General features: G+C 49.0%; 2 protein-coding genes across 7 annotated transcripts in view; one reads left to right on the forward strand and one right to left on the reverse strand.

The window, feature by feature from the left end:
- The window catches only part of FBXW8 (F-box and WD repeat domain containing 8), a 47,356-nt gene extending 28,000 nt beyond the window's left edge, over positions 1 to 19,356 (forward strand). For all 3 annotated transcript variants that reach the window (XM_072350734.1, XM_072350736.1, XM_072350735.1), the window contains 6 exons: positions 1,807 to 2,003; positions 3,006 to 3,215; positions 12,620 to 12,747; positions 15,911 to 16,084; positions 17,720 to 17,836; positions 18,504 to 19,356. In XM_072350734.1, the coding sequence (XP_072206835.1) occupies positions 1,807 to 2,003; positions 3,006 to 3,215; positions 12,620 to 12,747; positions 15,911 to 16,084; positions 17,720 to 17,836; positions 18,504 to 18,648 (971 nt within the window). In that variant the 3' untranslated portion in view covers positions 18,649 to 19,356. The remainder of the gene's footprint in view (positions 1 to 1,806; positions 2,004 to 3,005; positions 3,216 to 12,619; positions 12,748 to 15,910; positions 16,085 to 17,719; positions 17,837 to 18,503) is intronic.
- A 1,778-nt stretch (positions 19,357 to 21,134) lies between these two features.
- Positions 21,135 to 23,896, reverse strand: TESC (tescalcin). Of its 4 annotated transcripts, none has more exons than XM_072350741.1 (8): positions 23,742 to 23,896; positions 22,794 to 22,863; positions 22,429 to 22,509; positions 21,834 to 21,973; positions 21,697 to 21,758; positions 21,540 to 21,627; positions 21,390 to 21,437; positions 21,135 to 21,324 (listed from the first exon to the last, which is right to left on the reverse strand). In XM_072350741.1, the coding sequence occupies exons 1-8, from the start codon at positions 23,797 to 23,799 to the stop codon at positions 21,182 to 21,184; spliced, it is 690 nt and encodes a 229-aa protein (XP_072206842.1). In that variant the 5' UTR covers positions 23,800 to 23,896; the 3' UTR covers positions 21,135 to 21,181. The 4 variants fall into 4 exon arrangements, with proteins under 4 accessions (XP_072206842.1, XP_072206843.1, XP_072206840.1 ...); XM_072350742.1 differs by having other exon boundaries at positions 21,520 to 21,627; XM_072350739.1 differs by having other exon boundaries at positions 21,135 to 21,437; positions 21,520 to 21,627.
- Between the last annotated feature and the right edge of the window lie 507 nt (positions 23,897 to 24,403).

Here is a 24,403-nt window from a genome sequence, read left to right on the forward strand (position 1 = left end):
ATATCTTCAGCTGTAATGGTGATATTATTGTGCTGTTACACAAATGAGATTAACCATTCCAAAAATTTACGTGCTAATAAATAACATTTTGCCTTCTATGCCACGAAAAGCAGAATACAGAATGCTGTAAGCAGCACTTCTAGAAATGGTAGCAATTTTATCTGCTGATAAATACAGTGGGGTGTTTGCTTTTGCAGTGTAGTAGTTGTTCATGTTGAAGTAGTCATTCACCCCAATGAAATAAAGTGGTATTTCTCTTTGCATTGCATTTGAATTCTTTTCACTCCTTGCGTTGGCTTGTGACCTTACAAGTCAGATGATTTTTGGTGGCACCGAGGATATTTTCACACCATATTGTGCATCAGCTGCTGCAAACACCGTATTGTGAAACTTTCAGGTGTTCTGGACAGAGATGACTATTGAACATTTGGTACAAAGCAGTATACCTGCCTTGAACAGATTGTATTATTGCACAATGTGCTTCCACTGTCCTCTTGTTTGAGATGCGGTGGCAATGGATTTGCTGCCTGCTCTTGGGGGCAGACCTCTAAATGCCAGCCCTCCCTACAGCACTGTGTGCGTGCTGCAGGCCAGTGGTGTGTTGTTCAAAACCAGTTCAGTGGTTATTTACCTTTCAAGCAATTAACATAATTACCATTATGCTAAGAAGTAATTTTGGGAAGTTCTGCTCGCAGCCCTTACGGCTCCATCGGGACAGTTTGAGTCGGGACTTATCTCTTTGATGGAAGCCTAATTGCAGTTTTGGCTTTGTGTGAACAAACAGAGGCAGCTAATTGTTTAGGCAAATAGCAGATTAATTTAAATATGCATCCCTAATAAAACAAAAATGGTCCCCATTATGGTGCACGTTCCCATGGCGAGGAATATAAATATTCAGTGGGAGTGCCATTAGACGGGGATCTTAAGGATTATCTGCATTATTTCACATTGGTAGCACTTTCCAGATACCGAATAATCTTTACAAAAGCAAACATAAATCAATTTAAACTCATTTAGATACCATTTCGATCTGTGCAGTTTCATTACCACACTCTTGCTTCACCTCCTCTGGGACACAGGAGGAGTGTTTGCAAACTGGCATTGGTGCCCGTCCGCAGCTGTCTGTCAGAGCTTTTATGTCTCCTTTTGAAGGAAGAGCTATCATTAATCATTTCATCATTAATGGCCATACTCAAGTAGGAAGAAGGCTTCTCCTGCCTCGGTCCTCTTGTCATGTCTGAAGATTGCTTCTCTGTTAATTCAGTGCAGGGGTGGCCTGGGAGTCTCCAATTCTGTCTGGCCCTTCTGTTCTGTAATACGCTCCTAATTGCTTCAGGTTGCTCTTATTCAGATTACTGCTTTAATGTACCATGCTTTTAAATAGAGTATTGGTGACCTGTGCAAGGAAAATCTGCAATTGCAAATGCGTTCTCTCTTCACTTGTGCTCCTGTACTTTGAGGTTTGTGTTCTTTGCCTTCCTGAAAGCTTTGAACTCTGTTTTCCAGACTGTCGTTGTTCAGAGTTTTGCTGCTGATTGCAAACTGACTGTTAGGAATGGTGTTAATGTCCATGGCCTGATGGCTGTGTGTGCGGAGCTCCAGGTTTTAGCTGTGAAACATTTCTGTGTGCAGCACAATGACTTAATTTTGTGTGTGGGTTCTTCCTCACTGTCTTCGTGCTTTTGAGTCTCTTTTCTGTGTGCATGCACACTGTTTTTGTTAGAATGTTTATAAACTTGCAACATTAGATGATCTGACAAGGTTTTCTTCAATTCTCACCTGAGTTTGCTTTGTGCTTGTATGCAGGTACTGTGAGTGTTTGGAGCCTGATGTTAGGGTGCGAACCGATCCATCGCTACCAGCATAACCAGAGGATACAGGCTTTAGCTCTGGGCTCCAAGGGTGCAACAGTAGCAACAGCATCTGGCTTTGAGGTCAAGGTGGAAAGCCCAGATGACAAGGGATTCTGGCAAACTACAGGAACATTTGAAATCCAGAAATTGGTGAGTCTCCAGACTGCCCAGCTTCATTCCAGGAGCTCCTGATCTACTGGTTATTATTGGTATGGTTTAAGAGGGATCTTTTTAAAATCTTACAGGAGTGTTGTGTGAGCTACATAACGGCATTATCCAATAGAGGCTGTGATTTTGTAGCAGGTTAATGGATGAACCTTTCATTACTGAAGAGCAGGGGTGCAGTGCTGGCTTAAGCTACAAGTGAAAATGAACAGAAGTCCATATGGTGCAGGAGGTTGGCGGTTCTCAATTATTATTTTTTTTTGTCAACATTAAACTAAGTTGGCTCATCTTGTAAATCAGTTTTCTCGCATAGAGTTGGAGCTAAAACTCGAGGTCTCATTCCAGATCAACGCTATCTGATTAATTCGAGGCAGGATATTGCAGACGAGCTAATAGTATCACTTGTGAAGCTGTAACTAGTTGTGCAGCTCCTTTAGGTTGCACCTTCTGTCACTGAACTTTTGTGGCTGTTTTAATTAAGAACCAAAAGTGATCCTATTCTCCGTAGTTTTATTATGGCTCAGTGTGTCGACCCTTTCTGAAATGGGGAGGGGAGTGTGAAAGAATAAATGGAGTCTTGCAACTTTTCTTTTGCAAGAAACTAACTGCGCAGCTAACGGTTATGAAGTCAATTTAAACCATTCCTGATTCATCTCCTCCTTTCAATCTGTCAGTCCAACAGTACTTAAAAATAGACAAAATGCCCAAACATTTGAAGAATTTTCCAAGTAACGGCGTTAAAACAACACCCTCTCCCTTGTAGTTGGATCCGTGCTGACTGTAAACCGTGTTCCATCATAGGAGCTCAATGTGCAGATATGCTGAAATAAAGTTAATGCTCAGACTTCATCTGAAATGAATTTGTAACTGGGGTGATTCAAGATCATGGGTAACCTGTATGTCAGTAGCTTGTTCAGTTTAACGTATTGCAACAGCGATTTTAAAACAGTTTTTGTCTGCAATAAAAATGAAGTCTGCTCTTTTCAGGTGAATTTCCTTCATCTGGTTCCAGAGGTTTGGGACAGTCCGGTGGCAGTAGCAGCTGCAGAAGATGTTGTCTATCTCCTGAAAGGAGAAGACCCTGGGAGAGTCCTCCATTCTGTCTATGGTCAGCCTGTCACGTGTCTTGACGTCTCTGCTCATGAAGCAGCCTTTGGGGTCAAAGGCTTTGGCTGGATGCTGAACGAGCCCAACCAGGTATTTAAAGCTTTCTGTCATATTTTTGCACTTGTGTCATGAAAAAATTCTGCTAAGGACCATTTCCCTCTCTATTACTGGGGTTTTTTTGGTGTGTTTTCTTTTCCCTTTGTGGCAGTAGATGGAAGACACTTGTAATTGCAGTAATGTGTTGCTGATTTCTTACAGTAAGCTGAAGGGGTTGTTGTTCAGCTAAGTGGGTTCGCTGTGTGAATGCTTTGCATTCTCTGCTCCTCAGTCCCAGCTGTATGCTGCACCAGTGGTCCTCTAGGGGGAACTAGTCTCAAAAAAAACAAAACCAAGAAGAAAACAATCCCAAGCCAGAGGAATAAAATAAAATAAACAACCAAACAAAGAAACAGAAAATACACATATGTTCTTCAGCCTCTGTGGTGAGGACATCCCGAGCAGTGTGCTGAGCCCTGCACGTGTTCATGTGCAGCTCTGGGAGGAGGCTTTTTTCAGTGTGTGCACTCGAGTGTTTGAGCTATGTTACTTCTGAACCGGTGAGAATGGTGTCACTGCTGCGTTAGAGGAAGCTCCATGATGGTCAGATGGTCGTAGGTTTGAAGCCTCTGCAACCCAGTCAGATGTTTCATCAGCACGTTGTAATAGTGCCAAGGTAGATGAAAACTGCAGTCATCTGGTAACTACTGAAGACTCATGGCTCAGGCACTGTTTTAATGCAGCTGTTCTCAAACTTCTCTGCTTGCAGGGTTGGCTGTTTCTGGGTTCTTGCATCCCAGAAGGTAACAGAAAGAACTGTATATCTTTCTGGTTCAGAAACCTGCTCCTGGATGCAGCCCCTCCACTGTGGTGCACCTCTCCAAGGCAGGGTGCAGGCTGCAGACAGACCTTCTTCCAGTTGCCTTGAGAAGTGTTTCTTTCCTTTTCCTGCATCTTGTCTAACTTGGCCATTGCTTAAAGCTGTTTTGTTTGTGGTTGTGCTGCAGCACTTGATAGGGCATCAGCTGAGTGGAAGGGGAGTGCCTGGGCAGGTGGAGCTGAGCAACAAGGAGGCAGGAGCTGTGTTCTGTACCAAGTGCAGTGTTTCTTTTGGCAAAAGACTGAAACAGGAAGGCTTTGTTTAGCACTGTTTTGTTAGGGATAAATCCCTCCACCTGCATCTCATTCCCCACAAAATTCACATTCCCAGTGGAAATGCAGAGCCCACCATAAAAACCTCTGGGGCTGGGAGGTGCTGTGAGGCTGTGCTGTCTTTCCTAATTCTTTTACTGTCCTAATTCCTTTACTGTCCTAATCCAATTCTTTTCCCCACAGAGGTGGGAAGTTAGAAGGTAAAATTGCCCCGTTTGGTTGCATTACATTGGTGGTCACTTTTGTGCCTTGTAAAGGAGCAGAGAAATCTCCATAGCCCCAAGCATTGCTCAGTGCAGCCAGACACATCTCCTTTAGCCCTGCAGTGCTTGGTGGCAGCTTGCATTCAGCAGCACATCAGCCCACATCCTAATCAGGAGATGGGGCTGCTGCTACCCAGACGGCCAGGCCGAGCTTGACAAGGACACGTGCTTGGCATTGCTGCAGCAGCTGACATCACACCGGAAATTAATTACTAATGTCTCTGATGATAATTGCTCACCTCGCACAGACGTGAAGGGACTTCGCATTGGTTGATTACTCCGGTCATGAGTTGACAATCTGTCTTCAGGAGAGCTTTTGATCTCCAAAACCTGTTTGCAGAGAATTCCAACCCCATTTGCTGCTGGCTGTGTTGCCGTGGTAGAAAAGCTGTTGCCTCTCTGTTTGGGTTTTCTTTGTTTTTCATGAGGGTTTTTTTTTCTTGTTGAGCGTCGGCGCATGAGCCTAAAGAGCGGTAACCTGCTTTCTGAAGGCAGTGCAGGCAGGGAAACAGTCTCTGTCCCTCTTTTTTCTTCTTTTTTTTTTTTTTTAATCATTGTCTAATTTTAACCAAATCTGACAGCAGAGCAGAGATCTGAGGCATACATTTTGTAGGCACTTTTATGTTGGGAAGGAGAAAAACATCAAATCCACAGCATAGGCTTGCTTCTTATTAGAGCACAGACATCCATGCAGGAGAAGGGAGGAACAGAAATGTTTTGCCTATGGGAGAAAGTTCACCTCCCACCTCAGATCTGACAGCTGGAGGACAGGGCACATTCTTGAACTTAACTGAGTGCCCCTCAAACCCTTTAGTTTTTCTTTGAAACCATTGAGCTAACAGGAATTTCTTTATTAAGGGATATTTCAACTATATTAGCGGACAGTATATTGTTTTCCTTAAGTACCAAATCCAGACAGTGAGGCCTCTGTTCCCCCCTTGGCTTATGGGTGGGTAATAGCACAGAGCAGGTGATGTACTGCAGGCTGGTGTTGCACAGACAGCTCATCACCCCGTGTTACACTGCTGGGAGAGTTCTGTTGTTCACCTGTTTGCATTCTGGGTTTTGCACACTGTATGTGAAACAGGCATCCACAGTTATAAACTAGAGGTAGGTCAGGTGCTGTTTGTGCCAGGATATGTGAACCTGGCAGTAAGGATTAACTCTGTGATCTGATTTCTGGTGCATTTATCTTGCTGATGGAGTGAAGCTTTTCTTATACTTGATATATTGATAAGCTTCCCTGCATGGAACTTCTGTCAGTATCATCTGGGCTCCCATGACAAGCTCGCATGAGCTCTGTCCTACCTGTGAGTGCATAGAAAAAAGAAAACAAAACCCACCCAACTTTCTCCTGTATTTAAAGCTCAGTTGAAATCATGTTGTGTTTTCAGCAGTTCTTGTTATTTACCTTCCATCATCGTGGCATGTGCTGAGTGTTGTTTTGTTTTTTTTTTCCAAGCAAATAAACTTCTGGTTTGCAAACTGATTTTATTTTTGCACAACCTTTACTGTTATTTCAGCCCGGATGGATGAGGGTTGGGAGGAGGGCAGTGTGGCTTTAGATCCCCCATGTCACAAGCAGAAGGTAGGTGTGCTGAAAGCAGCGCCCTGGGAGCTGTTTGTTCTGCTGTCATGTTTTCATCTGCTCTGAGCTGGTGATTGGCTTGTGCTGATGGATGCTGCTCAATATCACCTGTCTCTTCTCATCAGCCATGGAAACGCTGCCTCTTTGTGCACCTGTATTTAACATTTCTGCAGAGCTCTTCAGCTGCCTGCTAACGTCAGTATGTCCGAACTGGTGTTATGTGAATAAAAAATGTAGAAATCAGAAGTTGTTAAATAACGCTGTCAATTGAACCTCGTGGTTTAGTTTCCCTTGGATGATGTTTTTAGGTCACGGATATTCCGTGTAGATTCTTACATCTTTACCCTCTTTTAACCGAATTCCTCTTCTTTGTGCACCAATAATCTTGTGTGGTCTTTTCTGGTATCATAACATCTCCAGTGCCAGAGATTTCCATTTTCTGTGAGTGCTTTTCAGTTCTCTTAACCGCCACAAATCCTGTAAGCAGTTTCAATGCGCTGATCTTTCCAATCTCTTGTTGTCCTCAGGACTGAACAGAAGAGGAGGGATGTGCCCACCATTCAGGCACTGTGAGGAGCACAGCCCTGCAGAGAGCAGGAGTTTTCTTTGCCTCAGTAGTGCAGGATATATCATTTAACCTCTGTCTCACTGAAAAGTAACAATGATCCATCTTGGTTTCTCTGTGCTTGCAAATGACCAAGAATCATTTTGCAGCTTGACAAATAAAGCTCTTTTCTCCTGGCTAATGGTAATGACATTCAGGCTTTTTTTTTCCTATTCACACATTAATGTGAATACCTCAAAATTGGCACAGCTTCTTTGGTGGCAGTTGCCTCCGCTTTTGAAAACAGAGCTGCTGGGATGTGCCATGTTTATTCCAGGTGCTAATCTATGAAACCAAAATTCATTCAGTTTTTAAGAACTACTTTGCTTTCCCTTCACCTGCCCTCTCCTTGGCTTAGGGAAGGAGCGCTTCCAGGCTGGTGCTTGTGTTGTGGTGGGTGGCAACTCGACCTTCATCTCTGGGTACCTGAACTGTTACATCAGTCTTCAGCCACGAGTTAAATGAGCCCGGTACTCTCACTGCAGGTCCTTGCAGACATCTGTCAGCACCGCAAACCTATCGGGTCTGGCAAAGCACTGGAGCTGGCAGTCTGTGCCCGGGACGTGTCCAGTGCTGGAGCAGCAGCAGGGGTTGCAGGTGCATTGGCAGAGCTGCCTTCCTGGGGCTTGTGCACTGCCTGGGCAACGCTTGGCTCTGCCTCTTGTCACCAGCATGCAGCCTTACTTGTGACTCCATTCAAAGGAGAACTTACAAGGAAGAACCGTCCTGTGCTTGCTTTTGGCTTTGTATGTAACTTGGGTGGCAGCTGCGGCTGTTTGGAGGAGCAGGCAGCGTGTTTGGCTGGCAGCTGGGCTGGGTTTGCTGCAGGCTTATTTTTGTAATTCTCTGTGCAGGTCTTGAAGCATTGCTGAAGGCTGCTTGGTGCAGCGAAGTGCACGTGAAATAAGAGTTCCTGCTTGCCAGCAGAAAGTCACCTTTAGGATGGCATGAAAGTCAATTTTCCACATGCTCAGAGAATTGTTGTTACCAGCCTCACACAATGACTTATATCTGGCAAGAACTTGCAGAATAGTCTCTCTGGCTGATTGTCAAAAATTACATCATATTGGAGTAAACTGCTTTTAAATCAAACATCCATTATTCATGTATATTAACTGCTTTTTTAATTTATTTATTTTTTTCTTACTGGCTGTTTTGTGTATGATTTACTCGTTTTCTTTCTCTCTGCTTGTCTGTCTGTCTCCCTCATCTGCTCCTTTTAAATCTTAGCTCATCTTTAAATTTATGGAGCCAGCGCACTTATCTCTGTGTGCAAGCACCAACATGCTGACCTTGCATTTGTTAGCAGGCAGGTTTTGTTGTTGCTGTTGTGGTGTTACGTGCTGTATTTGTAGGTGATGCAATACGTTTGCAGTAGGAAAACTGCACCTCTGAGGCTTTCTTCTGCATCCCTTTAGAAACAGAACTCCAACTTGCAGCCATGCGCTGTACTTAATTTGATGATTTTTTTTCACCAATGCAAATGAAATAGCCCTATCACTTCTGTACATATCCCCTGCATTGAATGGTTTTAACCTGAGCAAAAGCCAGATCCCTTCTTATCCGCTGTGGACTTGAAATGTCACATCCCCATCTCTTGTTAGTAATAATTGTGTGTATTCAGGCAGTGTTCCCTCGGGTTGGCACAGGGATGGGCAGGAGGAAAGGAGGCAAAACAAAATCCTAAAACAAATGTAGACAGTGTTTGGGTTTTCGTTCTGATCCTCTGCTTGCTGCTCTCTGTAGTCACAGTTAGGAACCTCCATCCAGGCGGTTACTGAGACAGCAGATCTTGAAGGGATCCTATGTTACCGAGTAATGGCAAAGGTGTAGGCTTTGGGAGCACGGTCTTACAACGTGCTTTTTCCTATCTAATGCTTCATCAAAATAAGAATTAAATATACTATATATGAAGAGTTCTTCCCCCCATTCCAAGAGGCAGCACGTTTACCAGCCCAGAGCTGCAGTGGCTCAGGACAAGAAGCAGAAGTGTGGTTACAGAGGAAGCACACAGTTGCACAAAGCTGCTTTCTGCTGGCCTGCAGCCAGGACAGTGGGCTGAACAGCCCTGCTCTTGCTGAAAATACCACAGGCTCTTTGATAACAAGTGCTCAGGGATTTGTTGTTTTAGTGTTCCATCCAAAAAAGACATCTCCAACAACACATGATCCCAAAACACCTGCTGGGACATGCATGGAAGAGTTCCATCAGCAGCATTTCCTTCAGTTCCTTGGTTTTTCTTGGAAGTACCTCAACCAGAGTGCACAGAGTATGCTTGACCTCACTTAGCTGCAAGATGTAATGAAGCTCACGGCTTAGCTATCCTGGCTGCAGGGACTTTGTGAATTAATGTAGCCTTCTTTCTTCAGTTCTTGGACAGCATTTAAAGAGAACTCCTCATACCCACCGATGTGCAGTTCCTGGAGTGCAGCAAGCTTTTCCTTTCTTCCTCTGCCCATCAGTTTGCCAGTTGCTCAGTCGGTCCATCCGAGGACGGTGGCCACAGGTTGAGAGTTGCCCAACTTGGGCAGTAAGGAGGGAAATTAGTCTAATGCACTGCCTTAACAAAAGAGAGTATGAGCATGAATAATTAATACCACCAGTCTGTGGCAATAGGATAAAATGAAGTCCCATTTGCTCAGCCTTATTAAAAGAGAGAGAGAGAGGGAGAGATGGTAAAGGTTGTTAAGGGACTTGTAACATGGAAAGAATCGCCTCTGAGATGGATAATGTGTTTTCTAATCTCTGTGGTCTTTAACTAAACATAATGGTAAAGGTACTCTAGCTATTTCTGGCTTGTTGAATTATTAAGCATTCTGGGAGATTGCTTGGCTCTCATCCAATAACTTAAGACTTTTTCATTTGAACAATGTTAATAGGTAACGCTTTTTATTTTGTGCATTAGATCCTGATACATCTGCACAGAGTATTTAATGCTTTTCCTCCCCTGTGCCCCAGAAGTCCCATGAGGGCAGGGATGCTCGTTAGCATGCTATCCCAGGGTACTTCATTTCACACCCAAGTGCTCTTGTTTCGCTTACCTTCAGGTCTGTGACTATTAGGTCACTGGTCTTGGGTGGCCATTATAGGATTATAAATGTCTTTGAAAGGGTAATCCCTTTGCAGTGTGCATTATAGGATTATAAACCTCCTAAAGATCTTATGCTTTATCTGCCCTTTAACATACAGGCCCTTATTTCAAGTCCCTATTGACCAGGTATTTCATTCTTTCTCCTTGGCCTTTGTAAAGAAAATCCTCGTTGCCGTGGGATACTGGAGAGGAGCTCATCAGAGGTGTTCTAGCATCTTCAGAATTGTTATCAGTACGCTTTTAAACCTCTGTGTTCAAGAAGTTATTCAGACCTCAGAACGCATTCAGTGCTCCTTTTGTTTCTTTACCTACCAGTTTGTCAGGGCAAGGTTTTGAAGCCCATTTTGCACACCAAGAAGGTCAATAGGAAGGTGGGTGGAAATCACAGAAAGCACCTTCCTACCAAGTGGTTGGTCTGGTTGGCTAGAAATGCACATCTGCATTATATACATTTGTAAGCAACAATCTTTCGAAGACTGGGGACTGACATGAGAGGAGAAGGAATGGAGGAAGCAGAAAACAAGAGCTTTCATAGCAACTCGATGGATCTGAAACATTATTTCTATAGATTCTTACAGATGAAACATTTTGGAAGCGGTGGGCAGCAGCATGTTATGTGAGGAGAAAGCAGTCATTTTTCATTTGGGGCTGCACGTAGGAGAGTATCACAGGTCTAAAACTGGGACTGCAAGCAGGAAAGGGTGGAACATTTGCTCAGATTTTAAACAGCAAAACTTCAAATGCTGCGTGCAAGCAGTTCTTTATGGTCTGCCATGGTCATCACTGTTCAAGTGTGTATCGGATGTTGATAGGATAGACAGAAGTGCTGGTCGTTTAGGTAAATTAATAGGTTATGGATGTTCGTGTTAAGTAGTATTCCCAGGGGACGTTGGAGAAAGCAGCCTTTAGTCCTCTCCAGAGCTGGCAGGGGCTGCTTGCAAGGCACACACTGGGAGCTGCAGTGTGTTGCTGTTGACCCCATCGTCTGTCGTTCAGTATTGTGTTGACCTTGTATTTTTTTGAGCAAAACCTCACAAAGAGAAATTGGGTTGCAAGGCAGAGCTGTTAATTTCCTTTGCACTGAGAATTCTGCAAAGTGCTTTTGCCAGTACGTTATTCATCCTGACTTTGGTTAGGGAGGTGCTGGGAGCTGTTCTGTGCCGGTTGTTTTTTGATCTTGATGACAAGCACTGTTTGTAGCAGCTACTTCATTGGAATGGAAGTTGACATTATTTTTAGCAGCTTTCATGCCCCAAGTCTCCCTGCAAAGGCAGATTCTCTTACTGTACAGAGATACGGTGAAATTGCTTTGGTTTGTGTTTCTTGTTTTGGTCTTAGGGATGAAAAAACACATGCCACAAATGGTATTTGTGGCAAGCAGCTTGTACAGCACTGTACTGTAGGCAGATGGGAGAGGGAACTGGTTAGGAGATGATAAATATAAGTAACTGGGTGTGTTGAATGTGATGTCTTCATTCTAGTAGGGAACTTGATAATATCTATGGATAAAACTTTGCATTTCTTTTAACTGGAAGAAATGGGGGCAGGAGGAAACCTGCAACATCTCTGCAGTATTACTAGAGGTTTGGAGACATCCATCACAGAATGATCTCCTGCTCCCTTAATTCAGCCTTTCAGGTGTATCGTAAAAATGCACAGTGAGGGAGTAGAAGGGCAGAGAGCATCACATCACTGCTCTGCTGAACGTTGGAATAATATGCACTGACAGTGGAATATTTCTTAAACTGCGCGAGGATGTAATCAGAAAAGTACAAGGTGAGAATGTTCACATGGCACTGAGGCAGCCACACTGGTATTGCCATGGAAACCATAAGGGTTTGGTTGTTTTTCTGATATTTGAAGTGCTGTTTCTCTTTCCACGGTCATAGATGATTATGTTTATTGAATGAGTTAATTGAAGGAACATCACCATGAAATGCAGTCATTTTCTGAGGGCACTGAGAACTTCTGTAAGCTTCGCTGGACTTTGCCCAGTATGTTTTGCTGGATCTAAAAATACTTCCTTTCATGGAAAGGCCCAAACAGATAATCCTCATCTGGCCCCACAGAAGAGATGGTGAACATAATTAAACTGATTGCTGTGCAGCACAGAGGAGGATGAGCAGAAGGGAAATGACTTGTACCTCTCTTCCAGGCCTCAGTGGCGTCATCCTGGATGTAGCCTAAAATCAGAGCTGTTGTTATTTTTTTCCCATCTGAGCTGCCATTTCAGATGCACTATTTCTCTTCATCCACAAAAAGCCAATTGCAGGGCCTGTCAGCACTGAGTCAGTGCACTTCTGCTCTTCAGTTTTTGCTCTGTTTGATGGAATCTTTCCGCACAGTCCATCTGTCTAAACCTTCCAAGTGCTGACTCTGTTTCCTTTTGCTATTCTTTCAAATATGCGAGTTGAAAAGCAAGTCATGTAATTTCTTTACCCGTGTAAACATGGAAAAATTGACCTGTGGCTTTATGGACTGCCTGAGACCTCTGCCTATCTTACATGGATTGCCAAGAACCCCCCTCGCCCCGGCTGTGCGGTGGGTTCCATTGTGAAACTTTTAGTTTCTTTTTTTTCCTTTTTGAATGTGCGTTTCTTTCCTTGACAGGGAGTGCCTGTATGTTGGCTGCTGACAGAACGTGAGAGATGAGTCCTGCAAAGCATCTCTTATGGTGGTAACTCTGCGCTGCTTCCCACTGCGGCAAAAGGTAGTTGTGCTCACGCTGCATTTAGCCAATGTTTGTTCTGTTTCTGCCAGGTTCTTCTTTACAACCTGGAAACAAGTCAGTGTCTAAAGAAGCTGGGCAACTCCATGGGTGACTTTACATGCGTCAACCTCCAGGACAGTCCTCCAAACATGCTCGTTACAGGCAATAAAGACAGAAGGTAGGTGCTACCAAGAGTTGTAACCCTTTTCCAGTTAGCTTACTTTCTGTCCTGCTGTCCTACATCTGGACCTGCTAGAATTTGTTTCTCCTCTAATGTTTCTAACGCGGCCAGCGTGAACTTCAGGAACAAAATATTAGGTAATAGTTGGACGTGGCTGCCAGTTTGCTTTGTTTCAGAAAGCTCCATGGGAAGACTTTCTTTTTAAGCCATTTGGTGGACACAGTTGGTGTACAGCCCAGCGAGACCACTTGGAATATCTTCCACTTCCCCGCCACCACCCGCAAAATTAGTTTGGCATTTAAAAGCTCACTTTCTGATATTAAAAAAATAACCTAAGGGATGAATCATGTAGGATGAGATGAGTCCGTCTGCCAAATGATGTCAAGAGTGTATTTCGGAACACTGTGATGTCCCTCAGGTGACAGAAAAAAAAGGAGAGACTTTCATATGAACAGATTCCAACTTCTATTTAGCTGATTAGCAGCTTTCTCTTTAACTCCTTGGCTTGGGGAGTAGGATTTTCCCTGCACAATATCTGGTGCCAGGAATGGACGCTCTGGGAACAGTCAGCGCGAAAGGATTAAAGTGCTTAAAAAGACCCTTTGAGTCCAATTTTTAGGTTTTCTTTTTTGGCTAGTTACGTGCGGGGTCTGATCCAGTGCACCAAAGGAGATGTGGGATGGCGACGAGCCAGTCTCTAATGGCTCCTGGTTCCTTCCCTCCTCCTTTCCGCGCTGGGCACCAGGCTGCAGGTGGTGGTCTGGTGTGGCGGTGGGTATCAGCTTGTAAGGCGGGTGCTTCCCTCTGCCAAATCCCAGGCCTCCATCCCGCCAGCACAGCAGCTTGCAAAAATGATTATTTTGTCAACCAGCATTTTTTTTTTCCCCCCTTCCTTCTCAGTGAATAGGCAGCGGAAACAAACCTCACACTTCTTCAGCAAAGGGGGAAAGGAAATATCTGAAGTTTGACATGTGTAATTGAATCCTTGGGAGTTTGCTTTTTTTTTCTTCTTTCCTTCTCTAAAAGCATATAATTGATTTTCCAAAGCACCCTGGTAAAACTACCTGCAATTTTAATCTTTCCCACAGTGATGAGAGAGCAGATAAAGTTAATAGCCCCTAAGTGAGATTAAAATGTACTCCCTTTATACCAGAGTAAATGTCTCGCCCTTTTCCCCCGAAGAAAGCTTTTCAGCTGTATTTAGCTCAAGCACTGGCTGAGTTCAGGGGTTGGCCATCACTAAACCAACAAGACGTGAGGAATCAATAGCTCAGCAAATAAGTTTGGCATCCAGGAGACAGGACCACGTGTATCTCAAAGGTCAGTAATTCACAGGGTGTAGCCTGAAATGTGCTAATAGGTGTTGGGCATCCACAGGTGAGCTGGGGCTGGGAGGACCTCCCTGGCCCTGTTACAGAGTGAGCCCCTCAGTAGGGCCTTGCCACCCCACCTCTGGGAAAATGTCTTGCTGGAATTAAACACAGCACTTGGAAAATGCTTCTCCTGAAGCACTGCTGAATGATTTGATTGCATAGCTGTGCTTCACACCAGTGCAAGCTCTGAGAACGGGGAGTGTTTGCTAATGCACTGCAGCCTTGTTTCCTAAGACAGTGAGTAGCATGGGGAAAGTAAGCATGGCAAGCCCAATGTATGCTACCAAACATGTATTCTGTCTTCTCCCAAAGGCAACTACTGCTCAAGCATTGCAACAGGAGAGTCACAGCCTTTCACAAGAGCACCTTCCTTACAGCTCCCTTCAACTGGGATGAGTCCGATGTGCTCCCACTGAGCCCAGCTGTTGAGGCAGGAGATGGAGGGCAGTGCCAGGTCTGCATTAGAGCACATTAGACCATCACATTAGATTTGCAAAATGCTTTTCTTTTTTTTTTTTTAGAAGCACATCTAAGCAACTCCTGTCCCTCTAATTCTTACAAGGGTGTGCCAGAATGGACACCTGCCTAAAACCTGGGCCCTTGCTAATGAAATAGCCAGGACACATCATGGTTTCCAACTGTGCTTACCAAACAGAAGAAGCTTTGATTGTCACACAGAACACGTGCAGCAAGGCAGGGAGAATGCTGAGTGTGAGCACTTCCAAAATACCCCATCCTTACCCAAAGCACAGCTCTTATGTGTAGCCAAAGGTTCTCTCTGCTGGAGCTGGGGAAAGCAAGAAGTCCTTTCCACCATCAGCAACTGTTTGGGGGGGGGGGGGGGGGGAGATTTTCCTGGGGGTGAGTGCAGAGCCACACAAAGCGTGCTCCTCGCTCTGTTCCAGCGTGTTTCTCTGCATGTCAGATGGATGTTGCTCTGTTGGAGTTTTGGATTGTACTGCAGCCTTTCATTTCAGTTGCTGAAATGCGTTATTTGTAAAATCCTATGATGCAATCTCCATTTGAGAAAGGAAAGGGAAAGACTTGCAAAACTATTAAGATCATGGCAAGAGGATGGAACAGAATACAGCTAATGTGTTGGAACAAGTGTTTTTTGGCTGTTTTTTGAATTAATGTATACCTGATGGCTTCATTCTTGATAGCCTTCAGCTGGGAGGAACTTTCTCTGGCTGCTTTTCAGCTGAGATCAGTATTTCCCCTTACTTCTGTTTTCACTCACTGCATTTTATCTCTTTTGCTCTATCTTAATCTTGGCACGTAAGGATCAGAAAACATCCTCCTTTGTGGTATGTACTAGATGTAAAAAATAACACCATTAGCTTTAACTGTTCTTAACTGTTTTTATAGACCTGTTGCACGACTTGAGGTCCTCTCCTCTTTTTCTAACGCTCTCCATTAAACGTAGCCCCTCTTCAAACCATTCACTGAGTACTTTTTGAGAATCACAGCTTTCAGGAACTATATAGAGAGACTGTTTATATACATACACATACATACATATAAACCTTTTGAGAAGAGGTACTGGTTGCTGTTACTTGTGGATAGCTTTGTTTCAGTATTGGTGTACTCAGTAACCATTCTAGCATAGAAATCTGTGCTCCCCTTCATTTTCCTCTTGGACTGCTACACATTTAGTCCTCAGAGCCACCACAGCGTCACTGTTCCGGATGTACTGTCACAACCTGGAATGTGTGTGTGCTCTCGGGAGCCACAGCTGCTTTCATCTCCATTCTTATCATCTCCATTCTTGCTTTGCTCTCCCTCAGGGTCAGAGTGTACGACCTCCGCAGGAGCACAGCGCTTTGCTCCCTCTATGCCCACCGGCTGGGGGTGTCTGCAGTGCAGATGGACGACTGGAAGATCGTCAGTGGGGGAGAAGATGGGTTGGTGTGTGTGTGGGACCAGCGGATGGGCACCAAGCTCTGGGAGATGCACGCCAGGTAACCGTGTGTGTGCTCCTGTGCACCCTTAGCTTCACTCCTTCCAAAGTGCTTTGCTCATGGCAAGGGCGCATGGACACTATCCCTGGCTTTCCTGTGGAGTTCAGTTAGCATCTTCTCCCCACCCATCCATCAGTTCTGACATTACCAAACCTTGGGCTTCAAGTGCTGTGCTGCTGGATGTTGTCCCCACTGTGATGGCTTCTCTTTATTTGACACACCTCCTGCAGTACCCTTGCTTCTGTTGTGCTCCTCCATGTTTCCCTTAGCAGCAACAAGCAAAGCCAGATTGGTATTTAAACACGCAGCCACTGATAGGAAAGTAACAGTTTGTACTGAAAGCACAAAATGTGCAGTGCTGAAGGAGCTTAAAGTACCAGCTGAGATCAGGATCCTGGAGCTGACAGAAGGCTATTAGTGGCTTCTATTAGCCAAATTACCATTTTTTGTTTGTGGCAAAATTCCCGGGGAGTTTGCTTTGTCTGAATAGAGACCTGAAGGATTTAGCCACAAGTAAGCCCAGATCATAGAGTCATAGAATGGCCTGCGTTGAAAAGGACCACAGTGACCATGCAGTTCCAACCCCCTGTTATGTGCAGGGTCGCCAACCAGCAGCCCAGGCTGCCCAGAGCCACATCCAGCCTGGCCTTGAATGCCTGCAGGGATGGGGCATCCACAGCCTCCTTGGGCAACCTGTTCCACTTGATGCCCTGTTCTCAGTAAAATGAACAGATACATCCCAAATACATCCCAAATACATGCTGATGGGGTTTTTTTATTAATGCTTCTCCCCTACTGAGGTGATATGAGGTTTTTACAGTCAGAGACGTTCAAGTGGGAGTTGTCATTAATTAATAGCAGCTATCTCCTTCTCTTTTGACCCTGTGAATGATAAAGCCCGATGTGATGCAGTTGGTGCATTAAGGACAATATTGCATTGATTATCCTCTGGAGCAGCACTAATGAGTGTGCCAAGAAGGAGGGCAGGCAGTGCAGATCTGCTGAGCTCTGAGGTGGAGGGGGAGATGTAGTCAAAGTGAAACCATGAGGTTAGATGTTTAAATACTGTTTAATCTATATAGGACTTGGAAAGGAACGCTTCAATCAAAAAGGCTTTTGTAGACGAGATGCTGAAGTTATTATCCATGTCTGTAACCCGTGCTGTGAATGGAAGGCAGGGGCAGAAGTAGGGAAGAGGAGAAAGGTTAGGGTCATGGAGATGAGCAATCTTTACCTGCTCTTAGTGCTCCTTGGTTCAGGGTTGGGTGATTCACCAGCTGAGTGGAAGGAAAACCCAGCCCTCTGCCACGCAGTGCATCTCTGCATCAGCCTCCTCGCTTTGCACAGGGCAGTGGGGGCCCTGGCTGCACTGCTCTCTTTGGAAGCACCGCGATCCTCCCTGGGACGTGCTGCCTCAGGCCTTACTGCAGCACAGCTGCCGAGTTCAGATGGTGCTCTGGCACCACGTGTATTCCACTAACAGTCCGCTAGGTGGTGATAAAGGCTGCATTCATCCAGCTCAGCCGGACAGAGAGGAGCCAAAGGTGCAGCTCACAGCCTCTGGCTGGAGGGGGTGCACTGAACTGGAGCTGGAGTTGTTCTTATCTAATGCTGCACTTGGGGTTTATTTTTCAGGCATCCAGTGCGCTACGTGTGGTTTAATTCCCATAGCCTCATCACTGCCAACATCCCTGATGAGAAAACTCCCCGCGGTGCCAGCATCATGGACGACGACCTCACTGCACACCGCAGGTGAGTGTGGCTCTGCAGGGCGGGATCTGCAGCACAGCATTACGCTGCCTTTAAAAATGGCTCCATAAGCACTTGAGTCATCATCCGGAGCACAAATAGAGGCAAAGTGTGTTTGACAAAAAAAACATAGAGAAGCCTTTTCAAAACTGTTGTTGAATTTTGGCTGTTCACTTCTGAGCACAGAAAAACAGCATTTCTTGTTTAAGGCGGTGAACATAAAGGCCTCTGAAGCAAGACAGAGAATGCAGCCTTTCCCTTACTTTAAGTATTAGTGATGATGTCTCCTCCTGAAGAAAATCTGCTGGTATTTAAGCTCCCGATTTGGGTATTTATGGATGTTAGTGTGTCTAATGGAACTGTCAAGCTGTGGTGTGCTTACCTTCCCCCACTCCAATGGGCGAGCAGTGTTCCAGCAGATGACAGCTACATCTCTGAACCTGCCTGTAAAGCAAGGCAGTGCGTGTTGCTGGGGTCCCTGGGGGGAGGCAGGAGGGAATCTTCTCCTCCTCCATCTGCACAACCAGCCCCAGTGCAGAACGAATGAGCTCCAATGTTTGTCCTCTGAAGCACTGAATGTTGGACTTTTCAGGCAGTCTCTGACAGTTATACCTGCTGAAATGCACAGCTAAGTTATAATGCTCTGCTGTCTTGGGTGTGTTTTGTGCAGGCATCGAGGAATCATTTATGCCTACGAGTTCTCTGTGGACCAGCTGGCTGTAGAGAGCGTCCTCCCCATCTGCCGTTCTTCCTACGATGAGGTGATGGGTTACAACTACAACATCGGCCTTGCGGTGCCGTATGATCACATCTAGGTAACTCAGCTGCCTCAGCACTCTGCCACATGAGAGGCCGAAGGCAAAAGGGCAATTCAGAGTGGCAGAGCACCAGCAGGACTTGTTGGCTGCAGGTGTATGGGGAGTGCTGAGCTTCAGCTGAAAACACGGGGCTGTGAGCCACAGCAGTGCAGGGCTGCCCTCCAGCTTAGTGCTAGAACACATCATAGATCCAGAGATCCTCTGTGGAGGAACAGAGCTGAAGGATGAGGGTGAACCGTGTGCTTCGATTGAACAGAAGCATTCTGTCCTGCTGCCTGTGGGAGGAACGCTGCAAATCCCATCTTGGCAGAGGGTCTGGGCTGCTTGGGAAGTGGGAACCCCAGTGACAAAGTGCTGAGATGGGGGAGAGCAGCAGGGAGGGCACGGCCTGCAGGTGCCTCACCCTGCAGGGAGGAAAGTGGGATTCGGAGAAAAGACCCTGCTGAGCCCATGGATCTGACACTGCTCGTCTTATAATGGGCTGCTCGCTGTTCTCTGAGTGCATCAGGACGTGTCTGGAAGCAGGCATGAGCACTGAAGATGATGGGATTTGGGAGAGGGGAGGCTGATGGGGAAGCGAGAGTTGGCCCGGTCCAGCCTGGCTGACTGGAAACCCACAGCAAGTCACACGCATCAAAATGGTTTTAAAATGAATTATTTTTTTAATTCTCTACAATTGTAGATTAAATGTTTTCTGACTCTGTATGTATACGTGTGTGGCTTGTGGCCTTTGTTCCCAAGTCTGTTGGGGTGAATGGGTCCCTGTGCACTGAAACCGCAGCCCATCACGTCTCATGTTAACCATGAGGGTCTTACCCTACCAGCACCAGAGGCTGTCCTCAGCTGGCAGGGACTTGGGCTGCTGACTGTCCTTGCTGCAGAGCCTTGCATTGCTTTAGTGAAGCAGAGGGACCAGCTGGCTGGAGTGCATTGCTGGCTGCGCTGACGTTGCAGAAAAGCATCCGTGCTGAAGTTGGATGAAAGCCGTCCGACAGGTGATGGCTGTTAGGGCGCAGTAAGTTCTTGGGTCACTTGAGCCCTGTGGCTGAGCACAGAGCTGCTGTCCTACATTGTTCTGCTCACCTCAGAGCTGTCACCCCCTGCCTTGTCTCACTCACAATGTCCTTGGCTCATTAGGACGCTGACTCTCCTTATCTCGGGGCAGCTTTGTTCTTTCTCCGTCTCCTTCTGCAAGCAGCAGATAAGTTGCCTCATGCCAGTGCACGTCAGGACCTTTTCTGGGCAGCCACTTCCCCTATTTCTGCACTGTGGTGACAAGGACACTTCCGTCCCTCTGTGCTGTGCCCTGACAGCTGCGGCAGTCACTGTGCTGCTGGAAAATGAACTTGTTGGGGACCAACCCATGTGGTCTTTGGAGGACGTGGGGTCCCCTCCAGTGGAGAAGGACTCCCCATCCCCTCGGCTCGTGGTCCAGCTCCTCAGGGTGGGTTGTGGTCCTTGCAGGCTGCTTCTCCATCACTGCAGTTGGTTCAGGATGACTGTGCCGCAGCAGCACTGTGTGTGTGTTCAGCCAGCGTTCCTAGTGCAAATGAGGGCACCCAGGCTGCCAGAGAGCACTGTGATGGGAGCTGCATTTTTGTTGCTGCAAAGGGCTGCTGTCCCACTTTGGTGGGCTCCCATCAGTGCAGCTCATGCAGCCATGACTGTGTGCATCCTCTGCAGGGCTGGCTGGCGTGCAGTGCAGTCTGCTGGCTGCAGCTCTGAGAGGGAAGTGCTGATGCTCCAAGAAAACGTCCTGGAGAGGGCAACTGCGGCTGCAGTTTGTTGTTTTTTTTCCCCTCACCATTGCAGCAATGCAGTGCTGTGCTGCAGTTCTCAGGCAGAGAAGGACAGCACACAGTTACTGCCAGGGCAGCAGCGCGGTGCTGCGGTATCTCTGTGCTATCCCTGCTGGAAAGGAGCCCACATCTGAGCCCCGAGGTTGGGAAGCTCACTGGGCCCCACTGCTGCTGTGCCCCACTGCTGGGTGGGGGGCAGCTCCATGGCATGGGGGGAGTGGGTTTGTAAGACAAAAACATGCACTTTTTTTTCCAGCTTCTCTAAAAATAACCACTGGCCTTTTCTCCCCCTCCCTCCCTCCTGGCTCAGGCTGCCTTAGAGACAGAGATGTGCCTCGAGCCACCCGGTTATTAGTGCTGTAAGTGGAGTGTTATCTCCGTTTCCAGTGGGAACATGTGGGGGCGGCAGCCGCATGCAGCCAGGAGCCTGCGTTCCTGGTTCCCCGGATCCCCACATCGCTGTGTCCCCGGTGACCCTTTGTTCCTGCATCCCTCAGTCCTTGTGTCCCTTTGCTCCCATGCCCGTGTCCCCCATTCCCTGTCCCCCCATGGCCTTGTGGCCCCATGATCCTGTTTCCCCGAGTCCCTCTGCCTCCAGGCAGACGGTGCCCATAACCTCCCGTGGCACCATGGAGTTGCTCCATCAGGCACCTGGCAGCGGCTGGAGCATTTCTCAGCAAAGAGTAAAAACAGAAATACCTTTTATTACAGGTAAAATACCTCTTACGGTTCTAAAGAGCGGAACGCGGCCTTGTGCCGGCACTGCGGCGCTGGGAAGGCTCCATCCTGCCCCAGGTCAGTAGCAGTGCGCGATGGCCTCCATGGTGAGGAAGCGGACGTGCATTTTGGTCTCGATGTCGATCCCCTTCCACACCTGCAGGGAAGGGGTGAGCGGGGCCGGGTGCTGGTGGGCGGCGGGGAGCGGAGCGAGGCACCAACCTTCAGGAAGTCCTCGAAGGTGATGCCCTCGTACACCTCGTCCGGGCCCTGCGCACAGCGAGACAAACCGTCACAGCTGCAGCCGTGGCCCCTTCCAGCCCTGCCCGCCACCCCCACACCAGCCTCGCACCGTGCGGGCCATGCACGCACTGGCTGCCTCCAGCATGGCCCCCTCGGCGATGGCGCGCAGCGACTCCTTCTCCAGGTGGGGGTTCCCAGACATCAGCTCATCCAGCACCTGCGGGGCAGTGGGGGCTGCGGTGGGCGGCGCGGCAGCGGGGAGGACCCCAGTGCCCCCATACGTTACGTTTTTGTACTCCTGCAGCGTGATGATCCCGTCGTAGTCAGCGTCGTACATATGGAAGAGGACTGGGAGGGATGAGAACGGGATGTGGGGTCAGTGTGTGCCCCCCCCGAGCCCCGCCGCCCCACACACTGCCTCACATTTGAGCTTCTCCTTGCGGAAGCTCTCCAGCCGCTCCTCGTCCATGTCCATCTCGATGGGTCTGAAGTAGGACATGATGGTCAGGAAGTCCTCGAAGTTGATCTCCTCTGCCAGCCCGGCCGGCGCCTTCCGCAGGTTCCTGATGGCAGCAGAACTGCTGGGGATGGCAGCTGCGGCACCCCAACCTGCCCGCCCCACAGGCACCACAGTGCAGCCCCAGGGCTGCTCGGCCGCAGCAAGCACGGAGCACAGCAAGCACGGAGCACAGCAAGCACGGAGCACAGCAAGCACGGAGCGCGGCGCCAGCGGATCCCCGGAGCTCAGCTCCAATTTCCCTCATTCCCAGCCTGGCTCCGGCTCAGCTCTCAGGGCCAGAGCTCTGCCCAGCCTTTGTGCAGCCCTCACTGGCCCAGGCTGCACAGAGCTGTGGGTATCCCATCCCCAGCGGTGCTCATGGCCATGGATGGGCGCTGGGCAGCCTCAGCTGGTGGGGGCGACCAGCCCCAGGGCAGGGGTTGGGGCTGGGGGCTGTTAGGGCCCTTTTAGCCCAACTGTGCTGTGATTGTGTGCTCCCCCACTCGGGGCTGCACGTACCGCTTGTCGAAGAAGGCGTGCACAATTCGGGCCCTGATGGGGTTGAACTCGAGGTCGGGGATGGTGTCGAAGTCCTCTTTGCTGCACAGAGTAACACAGAGAAGGTGGGAGGGAACGCTGTGGGCAGAAATCCCGGCCCGTCCTTTCAACGTGATCACAAGGATCGGTTTATTGCTTTTGCCCCAATATTACGCCTCCTTTCCCCCGGTTGAAGCTGCCAGCGAGCAGCGCTGTGTAGCAGCGGGGCCGGGCTGCCCGGGGCTTTGTGCAGCTCTGTGCGATGCTCCGGTACTCGGGCTCAGGGAGCGGTTCTGCCTCCCTCCTCCCTCCCCTGCAACCCGACCCCACCGGCAGACAGCCCGCACCGGATGGTCTTCCTGTTGTGGCTCAGCTGCTTGAAGCGCCGGTGGAGCTGCTCGATCTGCTCCGAGGTGACTGCGGGGGAAAGCGAGAGGTGAGGGGACACGCGGGGACACATCGGGAGCGCCACAGCACGGCCGCACGTGGGAGACGGGGCCGAGCACAGCAGCGGGTCCGCGCTCACTGCTGCTCCGTCTCCCTCTCTCCTTTATGATGTTTAATTAACGGCTCCATTAGTTACTGACGTCTCCCAGCCCTGAACCCGGCTCCGCATCGATCGGAGCTCTCACAGTGCCCCGCAAAGGCACCGCAGCCCCTGTGCCGTCACTCAGCTCCCCGCGGGCAGCACTGGGGACTGTGGGGTCCCTCTGCGGTGCCGGTGTGACCCCCAACCACCCGCATCCCATCCCCGGGACGTTCTCTGCCTGCTGCCGTAGCGGCGGTTGCAAACCCAAACCCTGATGGTCCTCAGTGGGAATCGCAGCCACAGCGCGGCTGGAGCTGTGACCGCCCGCGGGATGTTCGTGGGTCACCCCGCGTCTCCCCGCAGCGCGATGCCAAGAGACGTTCTCCCCTTTTCTGCTCCCCAAACCCGGCACGGAGCAGCGCTCGGAGCCCCCTCAGCGCCGCACACGGCGGGCATCGAGCGCAGGAATCCATCGGTGCTGAAATGAAGGGGGGTTGGGGCGGACCCCCGCCTACGGGTGTCCCCAGCGGGGGGATGGGGAGCAGAAGCGGCAGCCCGGTGGGTCCCTCTGTGCCCCCCACAGCGCTGTGTCCCCCCCGAGCCCGACCTTCCCACGGGACGTTTTGTGGGCGGTGCTTCCCACCAGCTCTGAGCCGCGGGGAACCACCGGGACAAGGAATCGACCAACACCCCCCCACCCCCGGGGGGCTGTATGGCACGGCCGTCCCACGCTGTACCCCCCTCATTCCCTCCCTGCACTACTCACAGCCGGTGCGCTCCGCCAGCGCCCGCATCTCGGGGGGCACGGACTGCGCGGAGCCCATCGCCCCGCCGCGCCGCCGCTGTGCGCGCAGGGAACGGCGCCGCCGGGAGCGCTGCGGGCGGGGAGCGCTCCGCCCAACACGGCGCGGCCCTTCGGCACCTGCAGCACCAACCCGGGACGGCACAGCCGGGAGGGGGCGGGCACCGGCACCACAACCCCCCCCTCCTGTCATCCCAACCCAACCTGTAGCAGGTCGGGATCCGAGAGCTGCCATCAGCGCACACACAGTGGAAGCCTTTTACTTGGGGTGCAGCTCCGCGCTGTGTTTGTTTCTCACACGTGAGCACAGCACGCGGCAGGTCGGGCATTGCCGGAGGAGGAGGGGAGCCGAAGTGCTTTAAGATCCACCTCCTACCTTGTTGTTCTGCACCCCGTAATACCTGAGTGCAGAGGAAAACCCTCCTGCAGGGATCCTGTTCGGGTCTTTGGGTTGTGCTGAAACTCAGACTAAACTAAATCCCAGCGGCTAGAATGGGAGGGGTGAGTGCCCCCACCCTGCCCCCCCCCCCACCACATCCAGCCTCTTCTGCCAGCAGCCGAAGGGCTTCAAGCCCCAGGATCAGCATCTCTGCTCCGGCTGTGCCCGAGGCTGCCCGCCTTCCAGC

The sequence above is a fragment of the Excalfactoria chinensis genome, chromosome 16, assembly GCF_039878825.1.
Source record: "Excalfactoria chinensis isolate bCotChi1 chromosome 16, bCotChi1.hap2, whole genome shotgun sequence".
In the NCBI taxonomy this organism is placed as follows: Eukaryota; Metazoa; Chordata; class Aves; order Galliformes; family Phasianidae; genus Excalfactoria; species Excalfactoria chinensis.